We start from the raw sequence: 10,423 nt of genomic DNA, 5'->3' as shown, positions 1-10,423 counted from the left end.
ACACACACACACACACACACACACACACACACACACACACACACACACACACAGACACACACACACACACACACACACACACACACACACACACACGGGTGTGTATTACAGACGGTGAATCATCAGCTGGCTCCGTCCCAGAGGAATTCCTGTTCTACTGGGTGGAGTGTGTGTGTGTGTGTGTGTGTGTGTGTGTGTGTGTGTGTGTGTGTGTGCATATTGTGGTAGCCTATGGCATGTTGCAAACAAGGGCGACATTATTTTTTCTAGCCCAGGCCTGCACACACACACACACACACACACACACACACACACACACACACACACACACACACACACACACACACACACACACACACACACACGCACACACACAGTGTGTCATTCAGATGGGACCCAGCTGGGTGTGGCCAGGATCCCGGTTGGGTGTGGCCAGGATCAGAGAAACAGGGCAAGGCTGGACGACACACACCACACTCAATCCGCAATCGAATACACGCAGACAAAACACTGAACTCCTCCCATCTCCATAGAAAAACTGATTACCATGGAAACGAATACAGAGAAGAGTGTGTTTAGCCACACCTACACACACACACACACACACACACACACACACACACACACACACACACACACACACACACACACACACACACAGACACGTCTCTCTCAGTCGTCTATGTGTTCGTCAGGAGGCAGCAGCTCAGGTAGGTCTCTCATGTTGTTTCACTCACACTCTTCAGATAGATCCTACAGGCGAACAAAGTTGCATTTTGTCTTTTGAATGAAAACCATTTGTCTCCAAAAAGTTAGTCTCGCTTGCCAGTAGGGGTGGGAATCACCAGATACCCCACGAGACGATATTATCATGATAGCCTACTTAAGTCACAATAAGATAGTATGCGATATGCTAGTATTGCGATATATTGAGTATTGCGATATTACGATATATTGTGATTTATTACCTTTTTTCAACTGCAAATGATGTCCTCAAAGGAAAACACTTTGTCAACATGTGTTTTATCTAATCAGATAAAGTTTCCAATCTGTTCATCTCACTTCAATCATTTTGATTGCAGCAAAATGGGATTGTCAAGCAGACAGACTGACCAACAGTCATAAAAGCCTGTCATAAATGTTTTTTTTTTTTTTTTTTTCAATTTCAATTTTAACAAAAAACAAACAAAATGAACGAACAAGCTCAGACACAGGAAATGAAAGAAAAAACAAACAAACAAACAAACAAAAACATATCGACAATAATGTGGTGATACCGTCCATTAGGGTGCTTATGTGCTTGTAAGGAATGTTGTGCGTGGGGTCCCACTCACCTGGGCAAGTTACCCACCACCTCCAACCTCGTGGAGGTAGGCCAGAAATGGGTCCCAAATAGTTAGAAACTTATGAAGTGAGTTGTTTCTCAGGGATCTGAGCCAGATCATGTCCGTCAACCACAGTTGGAAAGGATGCGAAGAGGGGGACTTCCACTCTTTCAGGATAAGTTTTTTGGCAACAGTTGTCCCCAGTGTCAGAGACTGTTGCACAGCTGTGGGGAAGCCCAGAGAGGTCTCCGAGCTAGCCTGTCATAAATGTTGCATACACTTGATATTTTGTATAATAAAATAACACGATACTTGGCATTCGATACGATACGATATATTGCCGAATGCCGACAAAATATCGCGATACTATGCTGTATCCATATTTTTCCCCCACCCCTACTTGCCACACTCTCTCCCTACAACGGGGGAGAGTCTGGCTCTACTGACTGCCACTCTGGTGGGGGGAAAGGCTCCGTTTACCTTTACTACCAAACACTGAAAGTACCAAGCAGGCACATTCCAGACTCCAACCCTGCAATCACAGAGAGCGAGATAGACTATGGCCCTTTCTCAATATGGGTTCTTGTGTGTTCTTGTGTTCTTGTGTCCCTGTGAAATGCCATCAGTCGCAGCCCAAGTACTGTTCCAATACAAAGTTCACATTTCACCAAAAACGATTAAAATTCCTGGATGTGTTCTCGACATGCCCACTTTACTGAGGATGCTCTGCTTGGTGACTGGTGTCAACTTGGCAAGGCACGTATCCCAGCATTCATTTCTGCATAAGCGGAGGCAGAACGCAGAAGAGAAGACGCCATAAGTTTTTTACAATTTAAAGTTTTATTTCATCACTAAATTAATTTCTGATGACTTTTGATACCTACATGCAGGGTAGCAGGTTTTCAATAAGTGCCACTTTACGAACATTTATGGCGAAAAAAGGAGCAACAAAAAGCGTCCAGAGCACAATTGGCTGCATCTACATCAGCTGAGCTTTTTATTTGTGTAGTACTGCAGGCGGCCTCTGCGCTGGTATTGCGCAATACCCTCAAGAACCCATCTTCTCAATCTGCTAACAGCGTTATGTGTGCTTGTGACCTAGCAAGTTCATTCTTCCAAGAACGACTAGCAAGAACGTTCTCCCCAAGAACACAAGAACAAGAATGCATTCTTGGTATTGAGAAAGGGCCTAGGAGGCAGAGGGTGTGACCTTATCTCAGTGGGTGTGACAGACAGAGTTTTTTTTTACAGACTCTGTTTTTAGAAGCAGGTTTCCATTGGAGCGAAACTTTCTCCAGTCGGAGTGGAAACATAAAAAATCAGCCAAACTGGAGTCAGGAGGTTTTCACATGACACAGGTTTGTCTGTCATGTCATGTCACAGCATGCAGGTTACACACAGTAACTCTGTGGTTTGTCTGTCATGTCATCATAGGCGGAGTTTGACTTTTAGCTTTGGGGGGGGCCACTTCTGCAGGAGACAGACAAAAAAAAAGAGGCTGTTTTACATTTGAAATTTTGCCCGTTTGAAGCCAGATTTAGAGGAATATGTCATTTTAAGGCTGGCGTCATCATGGTCTCTCTCTAATTATTGTTTAATAAGTATAAGAATGGAAATATAAGAAATTACAGAACATTAATACTCATTATTGTATGTTTAGTAATGTAATGTATATTATATAGTGCTTCACTGTTCACTGTTGCTTTTGACCGTGCTCAAAGACACTTTACAAATACAGGATAAAACAACTTGAATAAAGAGAGAAAATATTAAAATAGATGAGAGAGAGAAATATTATAGGTCAAAAGCAACAGTGAAAAGGGCTTTTTTGGAAAGATGACATAATGAGTATGAAAGACAATGAGTTTTGGCCTGTCAGTTGTGACTGGGGAGGGCATTCCAGAGGGAGGGGGTGGCTGCAGCAAGGCCCTGTCAGAGGCCCCCCTGTCACAGCTTTAGCAAAGAGATACCTGTGATTCTTGTCAAAGTGGATATGAATTGTATGATCATATTCAGCCAGACAGTGAGATGGAGATTTACAATGGTGAGCAAAAAAAATAAAAAAATAAAACGACAGGGAGGGGGTAAGTTACACTTTAATATATGTAGAAGACATCTGGAGATTGGGGCATTGCAGATTTGCATTTCTATGACCATTTTACAAAATGGCCACCAGCCATAGCTCAACATATGAGACCAATCGTTCATTTTGTGATACAAGCACCAAAATTTGCAGATGTGTTTATAGATATACTCTGAACAAAACTGGATATTGGGCCATCACAAATTTGCCCCCTGGTGGCCGTGGCAGGCATTTTTCAAAATGGCGACCAGCGGTTTGTCAACAATTCCTATCACATTGGACCCACATGCAATACCAGACATAATATAGATATTAGTAAGCCTGAGAACCAAATAAACATACTCATTCAAAATTATATGGACTTTTACAAATATTGGTCACTTCATTATATTGTGTATTATGTGTGTACATTATAGGCCTATTAGTGCAGCTATTCATGTTCATTTAGTGATAAAAGTGCCAAATTTGGCACAGAAATAGCTTAATATATGTAGAAGACATCTGGATATTGGGGCACTATTGTTATCAAGCAGGAAAGGTTCCTTTCAACTTGGGATGTAATAGCATGAATGATAGAAAATATCCCACTCAGGCACTCAAAGCAAGCCTGTTGGCAATGCTGAAGAAGCTGGCAATGCTAAGAAGTTTCCATTTCATCAGAACAGAAATAACCAGACTGCCACTGAAAAGGCCCTTTTCACAACAGCCATTTGGAGTGTCAAAGCAGTGACAGTGACTTTATACTTTTGGATTTGTTGAGTAAGTATCTCGATGCCACGAAAAATGAATTTGCTTGACATTATTATATGGAACTGCCAATCAGATTGATTTATTAGTTAATCAAAGGTGGCCAAATGCGGTTCCGGATCGTTCCGGCCCATTTTGACCACTGACTGGTAGTGAATATCATAATCTGTTCAGTTCCTCTGTCTGACACAGAATCAGCCACAGAGCTGACTGTTGTTGAGGAACTGTCTGTCTGTGTGTCTCTCTCTCTCTCTGTCTTCATGTTGGGACTCGTCCTCCCAGGTTTGACTCCTCTCTTCGTCTCTTTCAGATCAACCAGCAGGACTAACAGCTCAGCATGAATGTAAGTTAACTTCATGTCTCCTCTCCTGTTCACATTCAGCCCCATTATTTTCATGGACAAGATATACGATCATGTAAACTATGTAGAACAGGGGTGTCAAACATGCGGCCCGGGGGCCAGATCCGGCCCCCCAAAGGGTCAAATCCGGCCCAAAGGATGAGTTTGCAAAGTGTGAAAATAGCACAGTTGCCATCAATTGTAATCAGAGGTGTAGTGATAAATACAGAGGTAGGTAAACTATCCAAGGTGAGTAGTTTACCCACCTTGTTTCAAATGTGTGGGTAGATTGCGTTCACTTGCGTTTGCCCTCCACTACACCCATGATTGTAATGCACAGTATACAGACAGTAGATAACGTGCTTGATGGTAGCTGAGATAACCTTACGTGAGAATGTGTTCTTAAATGTACCTGTAATTCTTTACACTAAACGAAACGGGAACATTTTGAGGTTTTGTCATTTATATTTTATTATTGATGATTGATTTTCATTGTCTGGCCCACTTGACACCAAATTGGGTCGCATGTGGCCGGTGAACTAAAATGAGTTTGACACCCCGAAGAATCAATAAGACAATATACTCTTACTATACTGTGTGTGTGTGTGTGTGTGTGTGTGTGTGTGTGTGTGTGTGTGTGTGTGTGTGTGTGTGTGTGTGTGTGTGTGTGTGTGTGTGTGTGTGTGTGTGTGTGTGTGTGTGTGTGTGTGTGTGTGTGTGTGTGTGTGGGGCTGCTGAGACCAAAACTTCCAGCCCAGTCTTTTAGAAAAATGTGAAATAGAAACGTTTGTCCACGGCCTAAAAAGTTTTCTATTTCACAATTTCGGCTCAAAAATTGTGAAATGGGAGAAGAAAAAAAAATTGGTGAGTTTTTGGTTAGGTTTAGAGGGTCTGAGGTGGTCGGGAGACTACCCTTCGGGACCCCCTTTGGGGGGTCGGAGACCCCTTATGGAGAAAATTGACTTATTTTGTCAGAGGTTGGTTGTGGTCCATTGACTGGAGTTGGAGTCTTTCTGGAGCCAGTGGAGGTTAGAGGAACTGCGGCCTTCAGTCGCTTCCTTAATTAGCTTCATTCACCTGAGGATTTGGCTGCTTGGGAACAAACAAACAATAACAACAGCTCTACCGTGCTGTATATTCTATGAAAGCTCTGTGCAGAACGTCAACATAGTGTTAATACTCTCTCCTCCCCTCCCCCCTCTCTCTCTCTCTCTCTCTCTCTCCAGCTCGAGGATGCTCTCGGCTCCCCATGGCCTAGCAGTGGTGGTTGGTGATTTCATATTTCAGTTATTAGACAACACAGGAAGAGCATAATATTTGTCTTTTAAATATACAGCTATTATCCTTCAATCTGTTCATGTTAGCAGTCAGCTACCCTACTAGATGTATCTCCTAAATGAGCTTCCGTTCTTGTCAGCATTACTCACATCATTAATGCTTCATATCCTTAGTGGCACTAACTACAGTATGGCTGTAGCTAATGAGATGACTGTAGCTGGTAAAAACGTCCAGCTTACTGCTAACACTATAACGTTATGGATCAGCGTCAACTAGTTGTAGCTTTTGATTTGGAGCTCTATTTGAAAAAAAAAACGTCTAAAGATCAATTTAGTTTGATAGTCAACACCCAACATGAGGGTCACAGGTTCGCGCCCCTGTGTTACCTCTGGCTTGGTCGGGCATCCATACAGGCACGATTGGCTGTGTCTGCGGGTGGGAAGCCGAATTAGGGGTATGTGTCCTGGTCCCTGTACTAGCGCCTCCTCTGGTCGGTCGGGGCTCCTGTTCGGGGCAGAAGGGAAGTGGTGGGAATAGCGTGATCTTCCCACGTGCTATGTCCTGCCGGTGAAGCTCCCCGCTGTAAGGTGAAAAGAACCGGCTGGCAACTGCGCATGGGGTCGGAGGAAGCATGGTGCTAGTCTACGGCTCTCCCCAGATCGGCAGAGGGTGGAGCAGCGACCGGGGCAGCAGGGGGAAATTGGCCAAGTACAATTGGGGAGAAATCAGAAAAAATAATTACCTAGAGTTGCTAGAAAGATTTTCACCTTTTCGCCAACTGGAGGGCTGCTTGATGACATCACTAGGGTGGCTGTACAGTACAGTACAGTACAGTACAGTACAGTACAGTACAGTACAGTACAGTGGGGTACAGGCTAGTTAAGTGTTGGTATTAAGTATTTTGAATTCTAACAGACTCACAGCATATGCTGTTGTGTTTCTGACTTGTGGTTGTGGTTGTTTTGATTAATCAAAACATTCAAAATCCTTACTACTTTACTGTACAGCCACCCTAGTGATGTCATCAAGCAGCGCTCTAGTTGGCAAAAAGCTGAGATGTTGCTCATGTTTCTGGCAAATCTAGCTACATTTCAGACTTGAAAGCTGTGTCCTGTCTTGTCTGAGGTGAAATGCAAATGAACTAGAGTCGATCAAATGTTTCATGTCCACTTTAACCATGATAACTGTCTCTTAACCAGGCGGACCAGGCCAGCCAGGTGCAAACCCAACATGGCCTGGAGGACCAGGCCAGCCAGGTGCAAACCCAACATGGCCTGGAGGACCAGGCCAGCCAGGTGCAAACCCAACATGGCCTGGAGGTCAGCCCCAGTGGCCTGGAAGTCAACCTGCAGGTCAACCCCAGTGGCCTGGAAGTCAACCTGCAGGTCAACCCCAGTGGCCTGGACCTGGAGGCCAGCCACAGTGGACCGGTGATGGACACCCCTTTCCCGGCCCACCAGCACAGCCCAGCCAACCCAGTGCCCCGGGATGGGGCAGTCCTGCACCTGGACCTGCTGCCCCACAGATCGTGGTAAGATAGATAGATAGATGGATGGATGGATGGATGGATTGATAGTATCTGATGGATGGACGCACAGACAGACAGATGTGGTTAATTGTTGTTTCCCTGTTGACAGTCGGTGCCGTACAGCCAATCTCTGCCCAACGGAGTCTTCGATAAACTCCTCATCACCATCAATGGAACAATCAAACCCAATGCTGATAAGTGAGTATCATCCACAACATGGAGGGACAGCTGGGAGAGACGTGACGATGTTAGCCTCAGTGTGTTTGCCACGCCCACAACAAGGTGCATCAACATCAACACAGTTCCTCCATCATGACACTCAGTTGGCGATAAAACTGTGAAGCCTCTATTCTAGTTCAAACATCTGGTTGGCTGGTCAAATGATGGAAGCAGATGTTGGATTTAGGAAATGTAGGGAGACTGTGGCAGAGATGACTCATGTGTTTTGTGTCCAGGATCACGCTGGATATGAACACAGCAGATGACGTGGCCTTCCACTTCAACCCGCGTTTCAACGAGGGCGGAAGGAAGGTGATCGTCAGGAACTGCAAGATGGGAAATAAGTGGGGGAGAGAAGAGCGAGAGCTCAGCCACTTCCCTTTCGCCCTGGGACAGCCGTTCGAGGTGAGGATGATGAGCAGGTTCTTGATAACCGAGTTCTCTCCAGGATCGGGGGGCAAATCGGGGGAGGGGCTATAATGATCCGCCCGGGTTCGCCCGTCTGATCAATTGTCACTGCCCGATTTGCGTCACTGCTCGATCTGCATGTGCGAGCGGATCTGCCATCTTGGACAAACATTTAGAGTTGAATTTGACTCCGCCCGATTTGCATCAGACAGGCCGGACAGACCGCTGAATGAGACGGCACTTACTACAGCAAAGAGCGGGCTTTGCTAATGTGGCTAACAGCTAGCTACTAGTTAACATGCTAGCTTGTCATACATGTCATTAATAATTCTGCTAATAGTAATACGTCATCATCCCATTTTAGCAACAGCTTAAACTAAAAGTGATTTGTCAAAAAATATCTTGCAAACAGTGTTTCTAATCAACATGGTCAGGACATGACTCGGAAGGGGGTCATCCCTATGTTCCCCGGGTCCTATGTTCCCCGGGTCCTATGTTCCCCGCTTTTCCCAAATAGGGTCCTATGTTCCCCGCTATGTTCCCTGGGAGAGGTTAGGTTTTGGGTTAGGGTCTGGGGGAGGTTAGGTTTAGGCGTTGGGGGTGGGAGAGGTTAGGTTTTGGGTTAGGGTCTGGGGGAGGTTAGGTTTAGGGTTAGTGAAAAACGGGGAATATAGAACCCGGGGAACATAGAACCCGGGGAACATAGACATGATCCCCTCGGAAGGATATGAAACATCTTAAAAATGAAGGGAAGCTTTAAAGACACGACAACAGAAACAACGTGTTCTTGGTAAGACAGAGAGATGCTGGAAAATGAATGTGTCCAAATGGATTGAGTGTTTTTGGTACATACTGTATGTACCAAAAACATGTTACATACATGACACCACACACACAGCTGGAGAGTGGAGAATATATGGACCATAACACCTTCAGCCAGCTCCCTCTGACCGTCTGTAACTGTTTAATGAAAACGCTTTGCATGCTCATTTATTTCTAGTGTGCCTCATTTCGCGTGCATGCTTGCCTGTAGCTTGCACGCTTCACGTGCTCACTGCTCACCTGTAGCTTGCATGCTTCACGTGCTCACTGCTCACCTGTAGCTTGCACGCTTCACGTGCTCACTGCTCACCTGTAGCTTGCAGTTGAGCTATTGTGCGCCGCGAGCCAAACCCCTCACCTATTATAGTAGTGAGATAATAGTGATCTTCTTGTTTGTGCTCCTGGCAGCTGAAGATCTTGTGCAGCAGCAGTGAATTCAGAGTGGCCGTCAACAAATCCCACCTGCTGGAGTTCAAACACCGAGTCCGTGATCTGAGGTCCATCACCCGCTTCAGCGTCCACAACGACCTCACCCTGACCTCCGTCAAGGTGGAGACGCTGCCCTGAGGCACACTGGATCCACAGTTGATCCACAGGCGATGCATGGTAGATCCTCCATAGATCCACATTAGATCTACATGAGATATCCTCAGTACATCCTTGATGGATCCATGATAGGGATGAGGATGGTTAATTGTTATTGATATAGATACCATTTTTGAGACTGCTTAACGATCCGAGACTTTATCAATACCACTATCGATAACTTCCTATTGTTTTTTGGAAAGACAAGACGACAACAATCTTAACAGAACGGGTTTTACTACAGAACGGGTTTTACTTTTACTGCTTAACTGCGAGTCTGTGACTGTTTGATTATGGTTTGATTTCTGAACAGAATGACACCTAGCCTGTTGAGGCAATTCTTCTGTGTTTACCTAACAGTTAACGGCGGTTGGCAGACAATTCAAGTGACAAAAAACCTTAATTGACGTATGTTTGTGCACCAGTGATTTGAGGTAAATGGTCTGACTGTCACCTTGAGACAACGTTAGGTTATAGGACATGCTATGGATGATACCGGGTCTCCATTCCAATCCCTATCCATGATAGATCCTCAGTAAAACTTCAGAAGATCCTCTGGTTCTAGTCTAACCCAGACTCTTCTGCATGTTTCTACTCAGGTGACTCAAAAGAACAACAATAAAGGGATATTCCACCTGATAAAAACTGCTGTGCTTCTGTTTGTTTCCTCTGGACACACACTTACATGCACACAAGTTCAACGTTTGTGAACCAAAGATATGTTGCATAACATGTTTCTAGATAGGTGTATATCAACATCATAGAGACTGATATTGAAATAGCGCGGTGGCCAGGAAGGGCTTTTTTATTTTTTATTTTTTTATTTTACATTTTAACATTTTACAGAACAACACATGAAGAAAGAAAACAAAAATAAGCTCAGACACAGAGGAAAAAAAGGGATAAAAAAAACATATATATATACTAAGGACATTCAGTGTTACAACATAGTGTTACCAGGCACATACGGTGCTTATATGCTTCTAGGAGCTGCTGTGCGTGGGGCACCACGCAAGGGGTCCGCGAGTCACCCGTCACCCCTGACCTTGTCAAGATAGACCAGAAAGGGGTCCCAGATGACTGAGAAT

General features: G+C 44.7%; 1 protein-coding gene across 2 annotated transcripts; it reads left to right on the top strand.

The window, feature by feature from the left end:
- The first annotated feature begins 644 nt into the window (after window positions 1-644).
- Window positions 645-9,972, top strand: lgals3b (lectin, galactoside binding soluble 3b). 2 transcript variants are annotated; one of them, XM_083634332.1, is made up of 7 exons: window positions 645-710; window positions 4,466-4,498; window positions 5,722-5,761; window positions 6,973-7,304; window positions 7,411-7,499; window positions 7,757-7,925; window positions 9,159-9,972. In XM_083634332.1, exons 2-7 carry the CDS (start codon window positions 4,493-4,495, stop codon window positions 9,315-9,317), a joined length of 795 nt encoding a protein of 264 aa, XP_083490458.1. In that variant the 5' UTR covers window positions 645-710; window positions 4,466-4,492; the 3' UTR covers window positions 9,318-9,972. The 2 variants fall into 2 exon arrangements, with proteins under 2 accessions (XP_083490458.1, XP_083490459.1); XM_083634333.1 differs by lacking the exon at window positions 645-710 and adding an exon at window positions 4,145-4,167.
- The last annotated feature ends 451 nt before the right edge of the window (window positions 9,973-10,423 follow it).

The sequence above is a fragment of the Poromitra crassiceps genome (genome assembly GCF_964638095.1).
Source record: "Poromitra crassiceps genome assembly, chromosome: 3".
NCBI classification, from domain to species: Eukaryota; Metazoa; Chordata; class Actinopteri; order Beryciformes; family Melamphaidae; genus Poromitra; species Poromitra crassiceps.
Note: the sequence above shows the minus strand (reverse complement) of the source record. Positions and strands in the feature narration are given on the sequence as shown.